The 25348-nt window shown below is 38.6% G+C and overlaps 1 protein-coding gene across 1 annotated transcript; it reads left to right on the forward strand.

The window, feature by feature from the left end:
- RNASET2 (ribonuclease T2) lies at positions 1-25045 on the forward strand. The gene is made up of 10 exons (XM_062573693.1): positions 1-72; positions 3977-4081; positions 6533-6599; positions 10569-10624; positions 11565-11622; positions 12552-12622; positions 17918-18031; positions 20186-20231; positions 20446-20520; positions 22768-25045. The coding sequence occupies exons 2-10, from the start codon at positions 3993-3995 to the stop codon at positions 22945-22947; spliced, it is 756 nt and encodes a 251-aa protein (XP_062429677.1). The 5' UTR covers positions 1-72; positions 3977-3992; the 3' UTR covers positions 22948-25045.
- Positions 25046-25348: the final 303 nt, after the last annotated feature.

Consider the following 25348-nt stretch of genomic DNA (forward strand, 5'->3'; position numbering starts at 1 on the left):
CCGAGCGGGCCGGGCCGGGCGCGGGCGGCCCGCGGAGCCGGGAGCGGAGCGGGCGCGGAGGCGGCGGGCAAGGTAAAGCGCGGGCCGCAGGCGGCGAGGCGTGCGGGTGGGAGCGGGGCGGCAGCGGGCAGGGCTCGCCCCCCTCCTCCTGCAGCCCTGGCACCCCTGAGAAGTCGGGGCGGGAACCAGGTGGGCTTCGGTGCGCTGCCCGCCTCAGACGCCGCGTGCTGCCTTCCCTCCCTCGCCTGTGGAGGAAACTGCGGCTCCCAGAGTTGGAGAAAAGCTGCTTTCTCCGTCGTGAACTCGGCAGACATCAGCTGTGTCATTCCTGTCCACAAATGTCTGTGCAATAAAATATGATGATTTTTGCTGTGGAGTGAGCACTTTATGCTGTCAGCAAAATGAAAACCTTCCAGCAGTATGCTAAAAGGTGAACAGTTAGTTCGTGAAGAACTCAAGGAAAAGCCCAGCTCCACAGTTCCTCAGGAAGTGGGTGCAAGAGCTGAACACGTTGGCCTGTGCCAGACTTGTTCCGAAACCCCGCGTGTGCAAGTTCTGCTTTGCTTGGTAGTTTGCCAGGAAAAATCATGAGAAACTTCTGCTAAAAGCTAGCAACCACAGAGGAGAGCGTTGCATCTCAAAAATTTGAAAAGACTTTCCTCTGGTTGTTTAAATAGCGCCAGGCTTGGAAAGAGTGCTTTGCCCAGAATGGGTTAAAGTTGCTAGGGCAAAGAGCATTGCTACAAACTAGATTAGTGCCTCTGACACATAGGTTTTAACCTGGCTTTCTAACCTCTTGCGGTGGAGGTAGCGTGTGCTGCCTTGTGGGAGGCGGCACCAAAACCTGTGGGTTCGTTTTTGGGGCAGTTAGATGCCAAACCTTCTGCTTGCTCTAGTTCTCCTCTCTAAGCATTGCTGAAGCCGTTGAACAGCTTTGCGATCTGCTGTTAACGATAGAAGACTTCCCACGAATACCGAACGGGTCTTCTGCAGCCTTTGCTCTGTTCTCCAAATCTATATTCCCAAACTAAGTTGTAAACGAGGATTAATTAAATTATAAATTTGAGTTTTATTAGTCAAACTAGTCATGAAAAGCAAAAGAGAAATTACAAGAAGGAGGGGGAAAAAAGGTGGTTAACTGCTAGCATCCCAAAAAAGCATGTGCTATGTTGATGTACCACTCAAGGTGGCATATTAAAATTCAAACAAACCGTAGTAAATCTGTTAAGTAAAGATTTTATTGCCATTTATTACAAGAGCAAGTTTTCCACAGTCCTTTATTAGTCAGGGCAGGTAATTTTGGTATCAGTGTTGAACCATGTTAGCTCAGTTCAGAATGAGCTTGCCCTAAGTTGATTTTACTGACACACACAAAACTGCTGTGCATTGCTATTCAGGTATAATACTATAATGTTTTTTTTTTTTTTTTTTTTTGAATTTTCTCTGAAGTTAAAATGATTTAGGAGACTACAGGTTCAAATGATAATAATGATTTTACCATTTTTATTTTACAGCATTTTTCAGTTACTTTAATATATGTGTGTGACTTTCTGAGCTGTAAATTCCCTTAATTACAGAGTCTGTTGGAGTGTTAGGACTTTCTTATAACTAACTTTCAATACTAGGAACCCCCTGTTTATTCTTATTAGAGTAGACCTTGTCTAAGATTTGCTAATCTGTCTCTTTATCTTGCATTCATAAGAATTACTAATCCAACATATTTTTTAGGAAACAAAACCAGTGTTTTTCAATTAAAAGGTGAATATGCTTTGTACTTTTCGTTGTTAATGCTGTTTTAATTTGCATATGTATTTCTTTGGAAATGCCTCATTTGAATGGCTCTATTGGTAAAAGGTTAATATAGGTACCTCGAGCAGTGTGTCATGATAACTGTGTTATTTGCTCCAGGGTTTCCACTGGAGTCTTCCTAGCTAAAGGTGTAGAGGGAATTTTTGTATTATGTATCAGCAGAAAAATGTCATTAGTTACACATGAAGGTTACAGGTCAGGGAAGGCCAGATTTGCTCGCTGTCCCTTTTGTCCAGTTGCAGGAGGCAGGGCAGGCTGCAAAATAAAACTGTACGTTATATTGATCTGATAACAGCATTTTTGAAGCTGCCTCTTTTTTTGGTCGTTATTTGAAATCTAATGAAAACTAGGGATCCAATGAGACAAGGAGATAATTGCTTTTATATCTTTTTGCAACTCAGTCTCTGGAAAAATCCTGTTTCTTCATGCCTGCCATCTTAAGTCACACCAATTTGCAGAAGAAAAGCTGTAATGCTTGCTGGCTTATCTTCCTCTGTAACCTACTTCCTTAAGATGTTTTCTTGAGACCCTTCTACAGTGTAGCCTCTTTGATGACTTCACTTCTTAAGTCTTTATGACTTACAGTCATTTAAATGATACTTTCTGCCATGTGAAGAAGCGTGCTTTTTGAAGATAGGACAGAGTTTTATGTCCTTTACAAATAACAAAAATACTCCTTACATCTCTGAACATTTTATCTTGGGTAGATAAAATGTCATGCAGAAATAAAAAGTTCTGCTTGGTTGGTTATCAGTTGAAAACAGTTGATGAACTCATGAACAGGGTCTGTACAGCTCAGTATTCAGTGATGAGACTCAACATGACTTTAAATGCACAATGTCCAGGGAAATTGGATCCTATGCTAGTTAGTTAGTTGTGAGGTTTTGTACGTTATGGGAATATAGCAATCTCTTCAATATAAGATGCATGTCTTGCTTTCTCTCTCTTTGCTAAGGATTAGTTTTATATTATTGAACAGTTTTGTATGCAAAATAGCATGCTCTGAGTTATTTGAAGTTTCTGTGGTTGTCTTGCATGCTTAGTGGAAATTCTTCAGAGCTTTTTGAAGAAAGTAGATTAGAAAATGAGAAGTTATCAACTCTGATTCCTTTATCTAGGAATAGGAGATCTTATAGTAGGCTGAGCTGTTTTACTTGATCATATATCTATTACAAATTGTATAGACATAAACATATGAAACAGGTGAATAGGTAATGGCTGTAGTTCCTGCACAGTTTATCAAAAGATTGTGTAGATCTAGAAAGTTAGCTATTACGGCTGGTGAGGCCCAAACCCCTCACCAATATTTGAGTTTTGACACCTCTTGGAAGCTGGGGTCTGCCCTCGGCGTCCTTCTGTAGTGAGGGGGCTCTGCTATGGCCGCAGAAGGGCTTGCAGGGCGTTCTGCGGGGCTTTCTTGCCATCTCTCTCAAAATGCGAAAGTTGGAAAGAAGGTTTGGTGAGGCACAAACAGTAACATGTAAATATGTGCGCGCACTTCTATTTCTGGCGTCTAGGAAGTAACCTTTGAAGTGCTGCGGTCTGTCTGTACCGAAGGGGTTGGGTTTTTGAGCTGCGCCAAGTGAAAGTGCCCTGGTTAAAGTGAAGTTGATCTGTTTTTCCTTCTCCTGACTTCTCGGGTTCACAGCGTATTACAGGCAGGCACGTGTTTTTGTGGAGGTGTAGGGCAAGGACAGAAATTAATCTGTTTTTAGTAGCAATTTTTTTTGACCTCAGTCTGGGAGTTGACTTAAATCTATGGAGAATTGCACCCACAGACATGATACTTCCCTTCCAATGAGTTTCTAGTATCAACCTCAGTGAATCCAAGACGAATATTCAATGTTAAATTAAAAGTTTCATTAATGAATCACTTTGGGCAGTTCAGCTGACCGCAAGTGGAGTGTTGTATTACCTCAAGTACGTTTACATAGAAAATGTATGTACCATCATTTACTGGCGAGTATGGCAATAAATATGTGAGTCACAAATGAGGCACAGCGTTGGAAGAGATCCTCATTTAATATAGGGTTTTAAATCCACTGTAGAGGTGGCAGTACCTGTTGTTTGAGAGGCTTGTGGTTCTTTTCTGTTTTTTAAATTTGCAGTTTAATACATTGGATAACTAACATTTTTTGTTTGTTTGTTTTTTAACACCTTTTTATAGCTACTTGATTAACAAAATGAAGCCAGCTAAGCTGCACTATTGGATTCTGGGTTGTTTTTCTATGGCGTTGTGTTGTGGGTGTGCTTCAGATAAATTCCTTCTAAGGTAAGTTGAAGGTTCAAAAGAAGTCTCTGACATCTTGGTTACTTCTTAAATGCAGAGCACATATTTTTGCATCATAGTTGAATTTTTAATCAGAGTAATTTTTGCTCTACTATGTTATATTTTTTGTGTGTTTTCCTTTCCTTAGGAACTGGTAAAATGATGTACCTGCATTGCTGGAGGAGGGGAGGGGGGTGTTCATGCTTAAGAGAAGGCAGGAAAAATTGTCTTTTGAATTTACAAATTTTATGGTCTTGCTTTAGATGAATCGTTCAGACTCACAATGCAGTAACTGGGCAGAAATCAGAAATAATTTGGAGAGAAATGAAAAAGGCCTGGAATCGCCCCTCTGGCGTGAATTGTGTTACACTGTGTACCCCTGCTTCTTTTTGGTTGCCATTTTCTCAGCACCTTTAACTTTACATTCCTTTCTCTACAGCATCCCAGCTATGGCTGGCTGAGTAGTGGGCAGCCTTCTGGCGGTTGCTGCACTTGGCAAGATGTGGTCTTGCATGCCACGGGGCTGCGGGGCCACCCAGGCTCCAAAACCCTGCTTCCCTGGTCAATGCTCAGATGTCCATTGGTTTATGTTAGGAGATAAACATTTCTCCTTCTTTCCATGCTTTGGCAGGAAAATAGCTAAGGGTGCTCAGATCAGTGCTGAACTTTGTGTAATGGGTAAAACGCAACCTTCTGCTGACGCCGAGGTTTTTTGGATTGCCAGGACTTTGGTTGTGGCCTGGCCTGTTGGTGCAGAGGCTGCTTTAAATAGAGGCACAGTGTTGAACTGCACAAGGCAGGATAGCTGCTAGATCAAAAAAAGGGAGATATCCCCGAAGCTGGGCAGGTATTTAACATGGCTTTCTTTGGATTACAGTTATGTGCTTTAGATCCTAAAACCTACTTTCTTTTGGTAACGTAAATCCTTTCTCTGTTCTATTTCTACCCAATAAAATTTGGAAAATTTGATTTTTTTTAATCAAAGACTTTTTTTAAGCAAGGAAATCAACTACTGTATAATACTATGCAATTCTTCTCTTCAGGTTTCCACAGCAGCAGCAAAGATCAGTTAGAAATGTTAATGATTTTCATTGTGGCTGTGCCTGATTTGTTCCAGATATGCCTAGCTAAATTATTTAAAAACCACAGATAAATGTGAGTGGTTAAGAGACAGCATGGCATATTGCGAACTAGCAAAACCAGAGAAAAGACTGAAATGCGATATAACTTGAGACTACCCCTAGGTGAAGTTAGGAATAATTAGCTTTCTCATGTGATTGTGTGTTTTTTTATTTTTTTATTAAACCTGCACTAGGTACAAAAAGGACGTGTGACCGCTTGGTTACCAGCTTCCTGACAGTTCTGTGCGTGGTGCTGTCAGCCTGAGCAAGTTCCAGTCTTGTTCTTGTTTTTGATGAGGTTACGCTTGCTGTTCTACTTACTTATTTAATGTGGTTGCTTCCTAGCTTCGTATGTGTGTCATACTTTATGAAGCAGCAGGGTTTTTTTTTGTCACTTCTAGTATATCTGGATGAGGACTGCTCAGAACTGTTGGAAAATGAAAATGCCTCTGCAGAAGTGCCAAAGAGGTGATTTAGGATTCCCGCACTACTTAAAAGTTTTAAACTTTTTGCTCTGTGTAATAATAAGGTGGTAGTGGTGCCACTGTGAATTACACACATCTTTATTCTAAGAAGCTTTGAAACACCTGTGTTTTTTTAAAATACAGGTTATTCCTTCTTTAGCTCTTTTTCAGAAAACCATAAAACTGCCACATTTTGATTATTAAATATTTAAAAATTACTTAAAGTGTTTAAAAATGCAGTGTTTGCAGTAAATATCTGTGAAATAAACTAAGCATTTTTGGAGGTTTATGTTTGCTTAGCGCCCTGCATTTTACTTTCCTTAATTTTTTTTGGCCTGAAAGGCTAGTGACACTAGTCTGATCAAATTGCACCTCCTGCAGTGTCAACTACATTGCTTTTGCTTGTTTGCAGTCTCTGTTTAGGAGTACCTGTAGTTCCAAGCATGCTGTATACTTCCTTTTCGGCTGATATACTCATCAAGCAGAATTAAAAGATTCTTGACATACTAAGCAAAGACATCTTGTTTATTGTTATAAGAGCTTGATAGCAAATACTCTCCTAAATATAAAACAGAACAATGCTTTTTCTATATTTTAAGAAGCAGCAAACGTATGGAGATAGGATGCTATAAAGGAAATTTGTTTAACAATAAGGGGGTATTTGCAAGTTTCTAAATATGTAATCCTCTCTGTGATTTGTTATGGTTTGTTCCTGCTGTGCTTGTAATTCTCAAATACCTCAATAGAAACTAGAAACAGTAACCAACTGTAAAATCAATGTGTTACAGAAGTAAGCATTGTGCTGCTAGCTGGAGGTGACGTTCTTTTTAAAATGCTTGAGAAAAAGAGATTTATTTTTCTTTCTCCAGTGACAGTCACCCCCATAGCTGGGAAAAGCTGTATCTTGCTCATCATTGGCCAGTGACTGTATGCAAGGTGAGATTTTTGATTTTTGTTTTCCTTTATCCTGACAAAGGGAGCTTTGGAAACTGGGTATTATGTATTTGAAAACAGAATGAACCAGGCCCGTTAGGTGTTTAATTCTGTTTACACCCTTTTATCTATAAAGGCATTGGTTGATCTTGGTCCAACTTTATGTAGCACTAGCACTAAGGGATGCAATTTTTATGTTCCTTTTGCTAATAAATACCTATTACCATCTGATAAAGAGAACTTTCTTCTTACGCAGGAAATACTTGAAAACCTTGAATACTTGAAATGAGCTAAGTTAAAAATATATTCTACCTTAAAAAGGGAAATGTGATCAGATTTATTGGCACAAGGATGAAGGATCCTGTGAGTAGTAAAGGGAACTTCGGTCTTGGGCAAATGCTTGCTCTCTGGAGCCAAAATATCCCACTTCTGGGACATTTAGGCTTTTTTATTGATATGTAATAATAGAATCTTACTTTTGTGCTATAAGTACTTCTTTATTTCTAATTCCTTTTTCTGGAACTATGTATACAAGCTGTAGTGGCAAAACTTACATATTGCTAACAATTTTTGTTTAGAAGTAGGTGCGCTCTGGATTAGTTAAATGATTGTTGGGGGGTGCTCAAGAGCGAACTCCAACGTGAAGGACTAATGCAGGCCAAGGAGCAGCCGCTGCTCTGTCTTTTTGTTCTGTTTTTGAGGGGGAGGAAAGGAGATTTGATGTACTTCATATCTGATTTTGTGTTGAGCAAACACCGCTGTTGCAGACTGGCAGAGTTGTTGATGTTTTGCAGTTTGTTTTGCCTGGCATAATTGGACATTCAGAGCTGAAAGCCGTGGCAAACCCCTACTTATATGAATAAAAGTGGCAAACTGTCCCCCAAAACTCCACTTTTTCCTATGATATGGTAGTGCTGGCTACTACTCTTAGTTCTAGGGTGATACTGTTGATAACTAGATGAATAACCCTTATAATCTTAAAGGGAAGACACTGCAGTGCATAAGTGAAGATATCAAGTATCAAAGAATGTAGATTTTCTTACACTTTATCTTAGTTCCTTATGATATTCTGTAGTAGAAGATGGACAGAAACATCCCAAATGAGTGAAGAAAAACAGAAATTAATATCACGTTAAGTGATTTTTTTGTACCTTTTCACATCACTGAGTCACACGAAGAAACAGATTTTTCAGCTCTACTCCTGTACCAACTTCCTATTTATTAACATTGTATGTTAACTTAAGAAGACTTCCAAAGTTCAGCTATGGGCTTTTATTTATTATTTTTTTAATATGTAGATTCTTCTGCATCTTCAGTGTATTTATATATGATTCATGTATGATTGTTATTTTATTTCAATGAGAAAATACTTTAAATGTCATTCTTCAATTTAAAACTGCTGACCATATTGAAAAGAAAAATAGCTGGATAAAGCAAACTACAAAGCCATGCTTTGCAAAACTGTTTTATGCAAGTACTTATTAGCGTTTATACTTCCTGTGTAAAGGAATCTGATTATGTACTGGGCAGTTTGCTGCATACTGTAGGTGTGTGGATGACCACATCTTAATTCCTACCTGTTTTGGATATCTGGGGCAAGGAGGGTGGGGGGAAGACTTTCAGGCTTTCAAAGGAAAAGAAATGCAACTTCATTTTTAAAATTAATGGACACAGTTCACGTGCCAGAAATTTGAGAATATATATCTATAAGCTCTTCCTGACCTTTAAGCTATAAGGAACTGTGTTCAGCTATTTTTTTTCTTTAGTTGCTTACTGTGTTCTGCATGGTTAAACTAGGAGGTACATGTTTTATAATTATATCTTCTAAACTGTCCTATTAAAACAAAACTTGGTTAACTAATGAGTGTCCTGAAGGAGATTCTAGGACTAGAACTAGTAGCTACTATAGTAAGAAAGTAAAGGAGAGAGAGAGATGGTCTTCCTCATCATGAAGTAACTATGAATTCCAGTATCTTGTAAGTGACTATGTCATTGTAAAAGACATCATCATTCAAGGTCTGTGAATTGAGCTTGGATGAGTTTAACAACCCCTTATTAAATTGCCTATAGTGAAATTTATTAAACTTCATGTGTTTAATTTTTGTTAAAGTCCCATTAGTTGGCCTTTGCAGAGTGTTTATATGAATGATAACTCGTTACATGAGGTAGGTGGATAGAACTACCTCAACCCTTCTGCTTTCCCTAACAATTTCACTTCTGATAGAAATGAAAAATACTTTGATAGGGTCAGACTTGAATTTTCTTCTCACAAATAAATATGAATCCTGTTAGATGGAAATAGTAACAATTCAAAGGCAAAAAGAGGGACTTTTCCTCTTGGAGTTGTGAAGATCTTTAATTCAAGAACCAATAAAGGGGAAAATTTTATTATTGCAGCTATTGTGTCTTGGAGATTGTAAAAAGAGAAAAAATTCTGTAGGTGCTCCTTGCAGGAGTATAGTAGGTGTGTGAAATGGGGAAAATCAGATGCAAGTGTGTAGGCTGTTCAGTTCCTGCACTGGTGAGAATGGGAAGGATGATCTGGAAATGGCTTGCAAGCCCTGCTGCGGTCTGCTTTGTGCTGCACGTAGATGCTGATCAGATGGAGGGATCAAGGAAAGGACAACAGAAGAGCCTGGTGAACAGACCAGCCCATGTTCAAGTTTGAATGTAGTGGTAGGCCGCAGATTATTTTATTTTATTTAAATGAGATCAAGGATTCTCCTAAGCTCAGGCTCTGGTAATACTTCCATAGTAAAGCCTTAAAGGAAGAATAGAAACACTGCTTTGTTTTATTTTGATAAAAATAGTAGTCACATAATACAGAAAGAATTAAAGGGACTAAGGTGTGGGCAGTAAAACAGTCGCATCTAGCATCAGATCAGAAAGTGGCTTATATTATAGGATACCTTTATTGCTTTCATGGTTGTGTTTTTCTAAGCTATTTCTAAGTGAGTCCAGCTCTTGACATACACTGTTTTGGAATGAAAGAAAAAACTTTTTCCTGAATGCTAATATAACTTCTAAGATAACTCTTAGTGTCTTCTTTAACCTTGTATTGAATGAGAGACAATATGTCATCTTTGCTATCCTTGTAAATGTTTCCATCAAACATTTGTTTGCAGGAAGACTAAGCTAAGTCTTCCATCTCTGGAAGACTCAACATGAAGCAAGAAAGTACTTTCAAACCTACTTCCATGAGAAACCATATTTTTTTAATAAATATAAAGAGGTAATTTCTATTTCCAGGGTGAATTTTCTGGTGAGACTATTTCTAGCTCCAGTTTTGTAGTCTGTGGTCTAATGAAACCAACTTCCTTATGAATAACTTCTCCTTTAGGTATTTTTGTGGGTCTTTGTTGTCTTTTGTTGTGCTAAACACATGAAAGGTTTGAACTTACCAGCTTCTGCTAGAGAAAAGTATTCAACAAAAAATGAATTTGTTTTATTTCCATCTTTCCAGATTTTTTTTCAGCAGTTTTCTAAATTTGAGCCACAGTGAGTGATTAGCTTCAACCCAAGGGAGAGGTGGGATGAGAGGGGAGAACTACAGAGTATTTGGGAGAGGGGAATTGCAGAGGGGAGTCTCTGCTTTTCAGCTTCAAGTATGATGCTGAGAAAAACACTTAATACTGGCAGGCATAATATCATAAGATAAATGTAGATTTAAATGCATTCATGTAGCATGGATCAGGCTATTTTCTATTAACTCAGAACCTGACCTTTGGCTTATTTTTACCATGCCCATTCAGAATGGCTTCTGGTATTCACTTAATGTGCTTCAAAACCTTAGTGCCAGTTGATCTCAAGTGAGTGGGACGATCCATGACAGCTTCAAGTAACTGAAGTTCACCAATTCTGGGGCAAGTCAGAGCTCTCGTTTTTTCACTGGTACCTTGAGCTCTTATTTTCTCACTAAACCATTGCCCCTGGACACTCACAATAAATACCCCATATTCTTCTTTTCCACAGATGAATGCTAATGATTGTCAAGACCCTCCAGAGTACTGGACAATCCATGGTCTATGGTATGATCATAGAGTGCTTTTAGTTCAACTTAGGGGGAAAAAATGAAGTTTTGCACTAGAATATTTAATGCTTTCTCTGTTGAGGGCTCAGTCAATCTGTTCTATCTTATGATTGCTTGAAACAAAGCCCTCATTCTGTTGGAAATCAAAAACCTGTATTTTGTTACAAAAACTGAAAAACATTCCTGTATAGCTCATGACTCACTGAGCACCTAAAATCCTGTTGCCACGTAAGCATTTTACGTATACATCTCTTTATAAAATCACTGATTTTGTTAAACAGAAAAGGAAGTATGTTTTCCCCTCTTTCTTTCTCTGAGTACGCAGAACTTGTTAGTACCTACTGTGAGTCCAGAACTCATGACTGCCTGTGACTTTAAGAGTCTTAGCACAAATATTGTAAAGGCATAAGAAAATGTATTTACTTCCAAAAAATCAGCTTGCAGGAACTGGTATGAATGGCAGCAGTTTGAAAGGTTTTCGTAATGACGAATGAGGAGAAAAACTCAATAGAGGAGGTAGGTGATCTCTGTGCCCTGGACGGGTGGCAGCATTACAACTAGATTTCAGTGGTGTTTAGACGTTAGACAATGTTGCAGAGTTGTCACGAGGTGCAGTGGTTGGGGAGGTCAACTTCAGTAGTGGGATTATGTGCAAGACCCTCCCATATCACCGCTCTCCGCTGTATGTCCTTTACCCAGGATGTGAGTGACTGGATTGCCTAGCAAAGCCTCTGTTCTTTGGGGAACATTCTGGCTGTGATTAATGTCTCAAATTTTTAGTTGTAAAACACTGTAGATGCTGAAAGGTTTCTTGCATTTTTTTATATCAAATTTCCAGTTATAATCCTGCATGTTTAAAATTTAGGCTGATGATACGTTTTCACCAATCATACTGAGTTGCGAGGCGTCATTCTTTCACTTTTATTTTTCTTCCCTAGGCCTAAAAATGCTGAAGAATGTAATAGGACATGGCACTTCAATGTCACTGAGATTAAGGTATTTATTTAAATCAAAACAGTCATATGGAGTGGGGCTGAGTGCAATTACTTCTGCACATCCTGTATGCAAAGTCTGTAACTCATATTACTCCTAAAGCAGTTTACTGACAGCTATGTTCTTTTAAAGGCTCCAAACATTCAATATGTGCTTCTGGTATTACTTGAAGCCTGTAGTGCCTCTGATGATCAGCAGCCCTTTGTATTTCATTTTGTAGACATATGGTTTGACATGTTCAGCCACTTTCTGCTGAAAAAATTTAGAGAACATAGGCTGCAGGTCTGCAATGAAAACAAGTACCTGCAAAAAAGGTTACAGTTAATTCATATTCTTTGCAAATCATTTTCTGCTGGAAAACCAGAACTCATAAAATAGGACCTAATTCAGAGCACATTTTGTATGTCTTCTCCCAGGGCTGTTACTGAGCATCAGCTGTTTTAAGCCCTTTTCCTCTGCTGCAGCTGCTAAGAGAAATGAAAGTCCTCTCCAATATCTCCAGGCATAGGCACAGATAAGAAAGAGTGGAAACTGCAGTGCATCGTCGTCTTACAAAATAAAAAGGAATAATTCTACATTTTATTCAGCTGTTTTATAAACAGAGATATGGGAGTTGAGTCTACAAATGTGAAAAGCTCCATGACTGCACAATTTCTGCAGGACAGTTGAAGGAAACAGGATCAGTATTTTAATACATTGTTTGAGATATTTAGGTATTTGCACCTACCTATTACCTCCAACAACAGCATTTTCAGAATATTGCCAGGAAAGGGCATCTTTCCTTTTTCTACCAGTAAATATTTCTGTCAGGGATACTGAAAGATGAGACTTCTGTTTTAGCAAATATGATGTAAATCATCAATTGATGTAAATTATGTAAGAAATAGCACCTGCAGAGCTGAAAAGCTTTTCCTTATTTCTGTTATTTTTAGGATCTTTTGTCAGACATGAGACACTATTGGCCTGATGTGCTTCATTCGTCTCTGAATCGCACTCAGTTCTGGTGAGTTGAAACAAAACTACATCGTATTTTGGCTATTGTTTTACAAAAAGTATATATGACTTGGGAATTCTTCAGGTGAGATGTGTACGCTGGATCCAGAGAGGAGCACGTGCCTGAGAAGCAGCCTCCTGGACACCATTGAAAGTACCCCTTGACTTCTCAGTCTTATTAAAACAAAACAAAACCTTTTTTCTTGCTGGAACGCTTGCAAAAAGTGGCTGTTAAAGAGAGGGCTATTGCAGAGCTTCCTGAGAAGTAGAACTTGGAGAGAGGGAGAGAAAGTGCTCTCTTTGTCCCCAAGGAGAAGCAGCAGCTGCTGTTGACACATTCAAATCTGAATGGCAGAAGCACTCCTGGGACGTCACAACTAGCTGCAAGAACAGCTTTGTGGCCTCTTTACTCAGCCTCACTGTGCTGCTGGGCTTTGGAAACTTTTCTTCTGGCTTCCTCACAAAGGAGAGAATGGAAAAATAAGATGGACTGGATGATCCTAGTTACTTTTCTGCAGGCTTTTCTCTTACTGTTTATTTTTCTAGCTGCCAAAACCCAGATCAGGTGGGCATTTGCCAAGAGATCCACTTGTCAGGCTAATCGGAAGGGAGAAGGAGATTCTGATCTCTCCTGACAACGGTCCTCTTCTCCTTCTTCTCCAAGCTTCTGTTTCTTTCTGAGTAATCAGGCACTTGGACTGAAGAGAAGCGAGTAGTGGATATTATTTGTGTTTGGTTTGAGTGCATTATTTTAAACTAAAAGAAGTTAATTTGTTGCTTTGTGAGCTGGCATCGGCTAAGGTATGGGTATGCAATTTGTTCTTCCAGATGTACTGTGAAAGCAGTAACATCAGATAATAAGCAGAGTGTATAGTTGGGGCAGTAACATCTAAAACTCTCCCAGCTATTCAGTTAATTCAGTGGCTGGGGAGCTTTCCTTTGGATGACTATTTCCTCCCAGTATCACTGGGAAAAACCTTGATGGGAGTGACTGTCTCTTTTAGTCTTGTCCTTACTCTACAAAAGGTCCTAGTCCTCAGAGTCTTAAACCTGTTTCACAGGTGCCTTAAACCTGTAATACTTGCAGGTATTTCTCCTTCTACTCCTTTATTCTTGCACTGTAATATCTCTCTGTCCCAGAGAGAGCATGACTGAGCCTTTTTGAGTTGTAGCACCATTTTGCACCAATTTAAACTGTTTCTGTAATTAGAATAAGGGAAGTGTCTCCTAGAACTAGCACTGCTACATGCTGTGACCACCTGTTCCTGAAAACAAGTGATTTAACCTGAAATATATGCACAGCAGTCCTTGTTTTACTAATGGAGATATTTTGGTAGGCAGCAGGTATGAGCAAATACAATCAAACTCTTTTTCCTGTCAGTTCAAGGCTAACTAACAGCATTTATTTCAATACCTGGAAACATCATTAGTATAAAAGCAATACAAAACAGATTATCACATTGTAACTAATCGACTGGCAAAGCAATTCAGTCCCTTTCAGTAAGGTGAAAAGTACTCTGTAACTGGCAGCCCTAATTTCAGATTCTGTAAATGAAAACTCTTGAGCCAACTTAAAGTCAGTAAAATCCAGTTGTACTTCTATTTCAGTTAAAAACACTGCTTACCTTGTTAACATACAGACTGTGACAATCGCCACCCAGGAGTTTGAGCTGTATAGGACAGAATGCATTAATACAGGAGAAAGGTATATGGGTACTTTATATCTCAAGATTTATAAACTGAAAGCATCACTTTTAAAGAAGTTCTAGATTAATAATCTTTTGGACCATATCACAATTTCAGACCAAGAGAACTCCCTTCAGGATCAGCTTACATATGTGATCTGGTGGAAGGAATCCTCAGACTTTAGCCCATAGGACAGCTGGGTGTCCCAAATTTTCTGCATTTTGTGGGTAGCACTACTGTAGGTTTGCAGATCTTTCTTCCTACCCTAAAAATAAGCCAGTTTTCAAGCTGGGTGGTTTCTGCAATCCTCAGACCCACGTGATATGCTTCCAATTTTGTCTGCCACATCTACATGAGTTAGTGCTTGGGGAAACTCAGTCCTTGGTGTACACAACAGGAAGCAAATGAGTTTCAAGTTCCTTTCCACAGAGCTGAACTCTACCAGTTTCATTCCTTTGCATTTCCTTTGCATTTTTGCAAAGGACTTTTTTACTTAAGACTTTGTTTGTAGAACTCAGCAATGCAAGCGTAGCGCTTATTCTTAACTGTTGTATAGAGAAAATGGTGGAGCTAGACAAATTATACAGTAGAACCCAATTGAATGTGGTAAGTCCCACTCCTGTGTGCTTGCCAACATACTTTTGTCCTACAAGGAGGGAAAATGTCCAGCAAAGTTCTTCACTAGCATATGTGCTCTGCACTGCTGCCTTGCTTATGAATATGAGCGGTGCAGAAGGGTGGATGGTCTTTCTGAATACAGTAAGCTATGTTCTTTATCCACATACCACACAAGCATGAGCTGAGTCTTAAGTGAAAGGACCTTGTCTTATTGTGGCCCACATGAAGGACTTGAATAACACTGAGGTATTAATTCTTTTGATTTCTGAACACAAATTATTATTCTTCTTCCCTGGAACCTACAGTTCCTTCGTTTCCTAACCACTTCAGTCTGCATTGAAGTGGAAGAGGTGAAGGTGAAATTTCATATGCATGTGCTTTACAGTCAGAATTGAATGCATATTCATCACTCCGCTTTTTCATATGGCTCTGCTGCAAAAATCAAGTCACACTGTCAAAGGAAGTTTCACCTTGAAGTTGCTGTAATTGTTTTGAAGTGATTCTGAGTTAGCCCTCCATTCTGAAAGTTCACAGTACTGATTTGAAAACTTGGGCTGTGTCTGCTTTTGGCTTTCTGCAGCTGGTGAAGCATCGGCACTGTCTGTTGATAACTCTGTGACTTTTCATTTTGGGAACCCCACAGTCCCATTGCTTGGGCCCTGCAGTCAGTCCTAGCTGGACCAGACCTCTCCAATAGCAGTGGCATGTCGGCAGTAACATGCTTCTAAAGCATCGTAAGATCTGTCGCCCTCTGTGGCTGCCTTCTTCCTGGAAACAGCAGGAAAATTAAATGCAAGTGCTATGGAAAGCCTGCAAAAGATGGGAACCGAAAAGATGGATGTTTTATCCTTAGTTACACACATACATGTGTATAATCCTTGAAATATATTGGCGTCCAACATGCAAATCCTTGCCCCCAGCTTCTTGCTGTTCTTGCCTTTTGGATTTGACTGTTTGCTCTGCTCCAAGATAACTGTCCTATATCTCTTGCCAATTTTGCCTCTAAAAGAGTTTTCATCTTCTGTAAAATTGTACTTTCCTTTCTCATCAGTAATTTCAAGTACCTTGTCAGGAAATCTGCTGTTTGGACAGCTTAGAAGTGGAGTTTTCCAGGCAGTGGACAGTTCACTGGACATATAGTCTATTCTTGCATTTGAACCAGACGTGTTCCAGTTAAAACTTGTTGCATAGTTTTGGTAGTTCTGTAATATAAAGGTAAAAGGATTACCAGGTGAGTACTGCAATCAAAACTGTTTCATCCCTGCTTGTGTCCCAAACAAAGAAGTCAGATTCACATTAGATGTGTTACAGCCAAGAGTAGAACACTTCACAAGGCCGAATTTGTGAACATATAGTGAAAATCTTCCAGTAACTCCTTCTTCAAATCTCTTGAACCTACAATTGCTTTATTCATTTTCTGTTCAAACGTAGTGTTTCAGTTTCTCTAGTTCCAAGGATAACTTACATAAAGTGCTTTAATTCGTTAAGAAGAATTCTTAGTTTTCATTATAAATGGACAACTCAAAGGCATGCTTTCAGGTGAAAAATAATTGGCCTTGTGCTTCTTTGCTTCTCCATGAAGTATTAAGACATCATAATGTCAGAGAATGCCCTGGCAGGGGCAGATATCTGTGATTAGATGATAACTTCTTGTGCATGTCTGCTAACTGACACTTATTTAACACCAGTGACTCATGAAAATCTGAAAAGAAACCCTGAAATAAAACAACAGATGTTCGTATTAACAATTGCTTAGTCTGTCAGTAGACTTCAGAATTCATAGGAGTGTCTTTGGAGCTTTGCCCTGTTTTTTCTGTCATATATGAACTTACATCTTTCATAATACTGCACAAATTGTTTTCTTTTGCACTCTGTTCCATGGCATTGGTAGATCTGATAGTGCAATAGATGCAAGACTTCAGAACAGGCCTGTCTAGATACAGCAAGGGGCCGGAGTGAAACCTGAGGCAACAGTTCTGTGTTAGCAGTTTGTGCAGTTTCAGGGATCCACCCAAAATAAGGGTCAGATTCTTCAGTTCTGAAAAATTTTCAGTGTTTTGAAGTTCAGGTAGCATAAAAGTTCCATTAGGAATTATACAAATAAAGGTTAGAAATATGTACTTTTCTGGCAAATTCTTACCTCCAAACATCTCTTAGTAATACAGTAACTTTGTATCACATGAGTGTGATATGTATTTATTTCATAAATTCCTTCTTTCAACTATTAAAAACATAAGCTGATTCAGAAGGAGACAGCTCGAAAAAAATGATACAGTTTGGGCTTAGTCTAAAGAAGCACCTGAGCAATCCTCTTGGCTTGATAAAGTGTTGTCATGCTCTTGTGTCACAGAATTCTCTTAGCTTAAGTGTGAAGTAACGATTTCACACATCATTACGTATCTCCTCACCTTGCAGTCTTCAGCCTTAAGAAGATATCTATCTTCTTGTGAAGATATAGAGGGGAAAAAAGGATGTGATCCTTTATGTGTGGAGTGCTGAACTATAAATAAGTGACTTTTTGCCTACATATACAAAACTTACTGCAAAACAGAATATTGATTCTGGATGTTCCAGGCCCATAATAATATCCTATCAATTGAACCATCCTCTCCTTTCTTTTCCACTATTACATTAATTTGAACAGTCTCTCTCATGCAACTGTCAAATGTTAAGGGCAACTTTTAATAAGACTTACTTTCTTGAAAGAATTATCTCTTAGTCTGATGTTACAAACCATAATGAGGGACGACTTAGGCTTCTTCCCTACTGTCCTCCTAGGTCTAAAATCTCTTGGAAAACACTTCTAATAGAAAAAAATAAGTGTCTTGAAACAACTGAATTGGTAGTGATCTTTTTTGGTTTTGTTTTTTGCATGTGCAGTGTTTTTTGTGTACATAAATAGCCTTTCAGTTACTCAATTGAAGCACATTGGCTAGCTTGCACAGGCCATATCTCTGCAAATTATGTTTTCTAAAACATGAATTTTTCTTGCCATCTATAGGAAACATGAGTGGGAGAAGCATGGAACTTGTGCAGCCACACTTCAGATCCTTAATTCTCAGAAGAAGTATTTTGGTAAAGCCTTGGAACTCTACCACCACATTGATCTTAACAGGTGCATAAATAAACTCCTTGGTCTGTCTCCTGTTTCAATCAATGTCTAAAAGTTTCCAACCTAACTTAAAAAAAAAAGTCTGAAAACCTGATAACAGAGGAGAAGTGAGCATTAGCATAAGTTATTTTTAATAATGGATTTCAGAGGTAGGATTGCCTGATACTGACAAGCACACTTCTGGCTACTTTGGAGCCTGGGGAGCCAGCAGCATACTTCACAACATCTTTTTAGACAATGTGAGACAGTAAATTTTGAAGGCCTTTATCAGATATATCTAACAAAAAGCTCCAGTACCTGCAGACTTCTAAATTAAGTGACAACACTCACAAATTTCTGAGTCACACTGAGGCCCAAACACTTAAAAAAGACAGTGCTTTGCTCAAAGAAAAGAACAAGCCATATACAAAACTGTATTGAACAGTCTGGAATAGGCTGAGATTTAACAACAACAGAAGATGGCTCTAAAGGATGAAATTTAACTGGTGCATAAATCCTCTGTTGTCCTTTCAAAAGTGCAAAAGAATGGTGATGTAGCATAATGGCTTTTTGCTTAGGAGCTGATTCTTCCTGGTGGTTCCAAAACTCTGGCAATTCCAGATACAAAAACATGATGATCATGTTTTGACTTGTCCGAGCACTGTTTATACGTTGAGACTGCAGATGAGTGCCAAAAGTCCAAGAGTCCTTTTCTGATCAGTACTTCGCAGTGAGGGAAACATTGGTCTTGGATTTGTAGATCATGAATTGGCTTTCTATAGAAGAAGACAGTACCTAAGAGGAGGAAAAGATAGGTTTTCCATATTTATCTAGAATTGTGTATGCTTAAAAAAAAAAAAAAAAAGGAAAAAACAGCTCATGTTCTATCACAGCCTTGTCCAAACAATGTCTTATCAAAGTCTTACTCACTTTGCATATGTGAAAAGGAAATATGTCTTTATGCCAACCTCCATCATGTTTTTGTAGAATCTTAATCAGATTTTTCTAGGTACAGCACTTAAGAGTTGTATGTACTATTAAAATTAATAATGTCTGATAAGTCAATTGCCTAAGTAGCTGTGATGGTGTGACTAAAACATTTTACAGATGGTGCAGTGACCAACTATGTGACTCTATATCAGCATATGTAACACTGAAAGAGATTGAAAACTTGTTGAAGTTAATTGCTCATAGCACATTCTTCATTGCAAAAGTGAACATAATTAATTAATCTTCACTGAACAGAATAAAGACTGCTAATGTTCTGTCTCTACTTTGTTTATATTTTTTCATGAGAAAAGGGTAGTGTTATGGTGATTAAAACTTGGTCTCCAAAAAGAAATTATTAAAAAGAAGACATCATACAGACTGTTGTAAGAATGACAGAATCCTGTTTACTGCCCTGCTTTTATCCAGTGTCAAATGACTATGACAAACAGACAGACCTGTAGTTAACTGGGTTAAATCTCCACTGCGCAGAATCTGATTATGGATGGGCTGAGCATTATTTGCATTCGCTGGATTAAATCCTGAGAGGTACTGAACATTCCCAGTTCTTACTGAGGAAGCTGGGACTTAACTCCTTAAGCACCTCTTGGGTCCTGAGTCTTGCTGGCATATTAAAGCTTGTGCTTTCCTCAAGATCAGGTCTAGAGAAATAGAGAAGATAGGCTACATATTCTGGAGAGTTACCTTGTTTCTCTTATATGAGCAGTGTTTCTCTTCAAAAACCTTTTTTACTAAAGGATCATGAAAATGTTTCTGCCACGGCACTGATAATGCTGATTGAGATCTGCATACCATATACCTTTTCCTGCTCGGGGAAAAGGAGGCTATTAAACTCTGTCTCCTACCTGGCACTCTACAGAGCATTAGGAAGATGCATCAAATGAAAACAGTATTTTCCTCTCCCTAGCTATGTTTGAAGACTTGCCTCTTCCAGCTCTGCTGAATAGGTAGGGTAGGGAGTTCTTGGTGACCCTGCCAAGTAGGGTAGCAGGGAGGCATCTCTGAAAAGAGAGCCTCACCTAGGCCAGGCAGAGGGTGCAAAACAAGCTTCCCTTGCTCTCCCTCATTGCAGTGCTTGCCAAGTTCTCACTAAGTCTGTCCCTTTGCCTAGTATTTACAAAGTTATATTTGCATATAGGAATCATGGACAGTGTTTTGTCTTTGTTTCAGTTGTCTCTTGAAAGCTGGGATAAAGCCAGGCAGTACGTATTACCAGGTAAGAGGCAATCTTTTATAAAACAAGTTCATGTGTATGTACTTTTCTCTGCAGAAGTCAAGTAATTTCTAAAGAGGAAGTGATCTCTTTTTATTGTATAGCTCTTCAGAGTTGTTCTTTATCTAAGAGTTTTTGTTAAATTGCAAATGTGGGAACTGTCAGAAGAAGTGCTAGTGGTGACTTCTTAATTTATCTGAGCTTTTTAATTTTTCAGATGACTGCCATAAAAGAAGCTCTCACAAGTTTTTATGGTGTAACACAAAAGATCCAATGTCTTCCTCCAGAAGAGGTAAATAATAATAATAATAATAAAAACCTACAATAACAAAACCCCCTTTTCTTAAAAATGTACCTTATTTACCAAATAACAAAAGCAAAAAAAAAGAGTAACAGATGTTAAGCATGTGGAAACTTAGGTCTGCCTGTTCTTTGCAAATTAGATATTGCTGAGTTATTAGAGTCGAGTTCGTAAAAATGTTGCCTATGCATCGGCATAGCTTATGTTACACTTGCTGGAACCTTTTTTTGATGCATAAATATGACTAATGAAGGAAGTGTCCACTCTTCATCTAATAACCTTGTTAGTATGCTTGCCCAGAAAATGGGCGCACTGGATTTGAAAGCCTTCTTCATCTCAAAGGACTTGAACCTTCATCTCTTTTGCAGCTTTTGGGTGAATGCTGTAATGATCAGGCTAGAGGCGAGGCTGTAGTAGAGTACTCTGCTCCTCCTGCTAGACCTTAATCCCCGTAAGGAAAGTTACTAAGACTATCATCCAAGATCAGAAAGGAGCCTGTGACTGCAAGCCTTGACAAATGTGCTACCCATCAAAGTGGTGGTTGTCTTTCCTTCACTGGGAATTGTTCATATATTTTGCTTGAAGAAGTTACTGAGTGAACAGAAGCCCTCAGTAATAAAGCAATTCAGAAGTTGTCTCTGAGGCTGTTCTCCAAAACCCTACTTGAGGACATATAAAAAGGTATTTTGAGCTTCAGTGTAGCTCAAGATGACCATACCATACTCTTTTTTTTCCAGCAACTTTGTCTAAAACTTCCATCTCCCTCACCTTTCCTTGCCTGTGACTGGGCTGTGAGCCACAATGCAGTGGAAAACGTGGTACACAGAGACAGTGTGCCCCTGCCAAAAATACAGGTCCACATAACCTACAGGTCCACTGAACCCAAAGCGCCTTTGAGGGAGAAAAAATAATACTTGAGACAGTTACACGGGTAGGCAGTGTAGCACTCATTTTTTTAAGAGAAGGTAGATCTTCCTCGTACAAGGGGCTCTTACTGTCTCCGGCTGATAAAAGCGGTTTACTGCAAAACATTTTACAGAGTTATTGCAAATACACAGATGGCAGTTTTAAGAAAATTTGCCAAGATACAGTTGCTGTTGGTGTTTAATAGCTCTTATGTTGTCAGTTCATTTGCTTTAGCGATGCTCTGAGGCTTTTATACTCAAATATTGCTTTGTGTGAAAAAGAATTATTGGTTAAAACTAATTAAAAATGTATATTTGGATAGTTAAGCGCCAAAAGAATATGGGAGGAATGTCAGTTGCATACTCACCCATCTCTTGATATTGAAGAAATATAAACCTAACACAAAACCCAGATTTTAGCTCTGTTTATATTCACCGTATTCCTACCATTGCTTTTAGTATAATTGGGATACAGTTCAAATTATGTGAAAGTAATTTAAGAGTTTGAGTCTTCTGTGCTTAACAGCTGAAGCTAATGGATGTTGGAGAGGAAAAAGGACATTCCAGTTATTTAAAGATGGCCCTTTTCAGAGATCCAGCCTTGTAGTTGCCTGAGGTGTTACTTTTCTTTTGTACATAGATTTTGTCCTGCTTAGCAGTTGCAAAAACAATGTTTTTTGTATGCACTTCTTTGTCACATCTGTCCATTCTTTGGGTTTTTCTCATGATTTCCTTTCCTGCATATGGCTTCTGTGCCTTATTTTCATTTTTTAAGGCCAACATATTTCTTCCTCATCTGTCCTGCAGTTCAAAAATGACGTCTGCTATTTTTGACAGACTGCTTTTGTGTTCTCAGTAAAAGCTTCTGTAAAACTTTTCCTTTCTCATTTCTGGAGAATTTTCTTTGCCTCAGTTCCCATCCTGCTATGGAAGAGTTGATGAAAGGAGGCTTTCCAGATCATGCTTTTCCTTTAATATTCCTAGAATTCAGCCAGAGCGCATCATTAAGATGAACAGCTTCTGAGTACTGGGCAGACTTGCTAAATGCAATTTGTGTTGCAACATTTCATAGTGAGACTTACTAGTCGGATTTCCCAAAACATTACTGAATTGTGATGCCGGAATGTGTTTCCTTGTGTGCTTGCTCCTTAAAGACAAGCGCGCTCTAAGCTGTTCAGAGAGGTTACCTCTATTATCGGTATCTCCCTTACATTTTTCAAGTGGCACACCTACAAATAAGCACTACTGTGTACTATAGTTAAGGCACATATATCTGAAGTATTAGTTTATTTTCTTCTCCACAGCAAGCTGATCTCATTCTTACTGTCTCTAGGGTGAAAAAGCGCAAACAATTGGCCAAATTGAATTCTGCTTCACCAAAAAATTGGAGCTGAGAAACTGCACAGAACCGAAGGGTGGATCCGAGCGGACGCAGGCTGACTTACAGCTTGGAACGGGGGAGTTGTCTGTCTGCAGTGATGCTCTCCCTACCTACTACCCTTTGCAGGTCTGAGGTCACAAATGAAACCAGAAGAGCTTGAAAAACTTTTTAAACAAAAGCCCTTTAAGCATTATACCTTAGAAAGTGGTCTTGACTTAGCAATATTACCAAAACCTGTTCGGCATGCTATGAGGATTTCTACTGGAGGCAGAATATGCTCCTTTTCCTGTTAAAGGAGAAGATCCACATTGTATTATCAGCTACAGTAGGCTGAAGTCTTGAATTATTGTTCTGGTATTGATGGAGTTGGAATCTGATTTACAGTTTAATCAGTGTTCAAAAGAGAACTAGGACTTCTTAGTTTCATTTGGAGTTAAGTCTGCCACATTAGCCACTTTTTTTTTCTATTTTTTGCCAGTGTACCAGGGGGATTAAGTCATCCTTTGTTCTGAAAGGATGCTCTCTCAGGTGACATGACAATTTATTGGGAAAAAAATATTGTTATACAGAAGAACTTCAAGACCTTCCTGGAAGTCCTTTTCCAAACCAAATACCCACTGCTTGCTGTAAAATTGCTCTCCAGAAGTACTGAACAGAGGACATGTCCTCCAAGGCATTAAACCTTTTCTTACTCAGAGGTCACTGAGGACCGAAGATGACAACTTTTGCACAGCTTCTTACTGAATGAAATAACATTCACCAGCTTTTAGCACCTCTGGTTATGGGTGCCTTTCTCAGGACCCCAAGAAGCTTTTTATTTGCAGGCTCTCCTATCTGTAGACTTGAATTTGTCTCAGTAACTCCATACACTCATAAAGAACTACCAATCTTACAACTTATATGCTAGTATAGGAAAATAATGTTATGCCATAGAAACATGGTGTTTAGTCTTAATTTTTCATCCCATTTGAGCATTTAGCATTTCTACGTGGGTATGAGTGTCTGAAACTCATTTAAAAATACAAGATTTTCACATAATCGCTTGGTTCCAAGAAACAGCTTTTTTATAAGAAAAACAGTAAATGCTGTGCAATTTTCAGTGAAAAGAAGAAATGTTGGCAATAGTGTATCTCTATGCAATAATAATAATGTGCAGCAAAGCTAGAAGTTTCTAGATAGGACCAAATTTGGATAACATCCACTATGCAAAGCTGTGTTGATGCAAGTGTCCCAATTGTGTCTCAAAGAAATTGTGGCTCAAGGAACCATCTGTTAGAAAAATATTACTTGAAAAACACAAAATGCAGTGTTAGAAACAAAAATTACTATATTGTCTTGCTTTTAGAAACCATTCATATATACCCATTTTCTGTGCCGCTCTCTCTGTACCACTATTCATTTAAGGCTCTGGTACGTTGCCATTCCAGAATGCTGTCAGGTTTTGAGAAACCCAGAGATCTTTCTTAAAAAAAAAAAAAAAAGAAAAAAAGAAAAAGAAAGAAAGAAAGGAAAGGAACTACAGTAAAGGAATGTGTTCTGCACTCAGTTGTACCTTTCAGGGGAGCAAGTGCTTCTCTTTTTAAATTTATCTTCCCTCCTAAGAGGGGGAATATACTAACATAATGTATTTTTAAAGTATGCTATATAGCCTTTAAAATCAACTCAGTTCTTAGGAATATCTTGTTCTTCCCCCTCTGCCGTTCGGGTCTTATTGGAAGTATTTGAAATTGATCTTACCAGTCACAAATGGAGAATTTTGAAGGGAAAAGCCTGAGAATGTAACATGTGGTACCTGGCATGTATAGCAGTGAATTCACCGCTACTTTAAGTAGGCTTGTATTTTGGGGTGAACTGGCTTCAAGTGCTGTTTGTTTATATTCAATCGGAGTAGTGTTTTCAAGTGACTTCCGGATGGTAAGGCTGCATTTCCCCGTTAAATCTTTTTTTCGAAGTGTAACAGGCTGACTCATGCTGTTGACCCTGTCTGTAGCACCTCCGCTGAGCTCACTGGGAGCTCTGTGTGTATCCTGAGCACACGCAGTCGAATCAAAGACCAGAAATAATCTCTTGCTTATCAGTATTGTTTTGGATATGTTTCAGGGAGAGGCAGTGAAACCAGAAAAATATGTTGCCTTTTGGAAATGTTGTGATGATTCAATAGTTTCTCCAGTGTTAATTTTAATAATCATGTGTAATGTTCTAATAATAAAAGGGGAACTTTCTAAAATTTCAGTATGTATGTATATATGTTTGTGTGTATATTGAATATAATAACACATCTGCTTTCAACCAAGAGCAGTAGTACTGAATTGCTTTATTCAGGAACTGTGCTGGTATCGTTTATGAAATTGTCAGTGCTCAAAAGCTAAAAAAAAGTATGTATATGTTTGTGTATTTGTGTGTGTATGTGTGTGTATGTACACAGGCAGTGTGTGTGTGTATATATATATATGTATGTATATGTATGTGTGTGTGCGTGTGTGTATACATATACATATATATATATATATATAAAAAATGACAGAAACATGGC

The sequence above is a fragment of the Rhea pennata genome, chromosome 3, assembly GCF_028389875.1.
Source record: "Rhea pennata isolate bPtePen1 chromosome 3, bPtePen1.pri, whole genome shotgun sequence".
NCBI classification, from domain to species: Eukaryota; Metazoa; Chordata; class Aves; order Rheiformes; family Rheidae; genus Rhea; species Rhea pennata.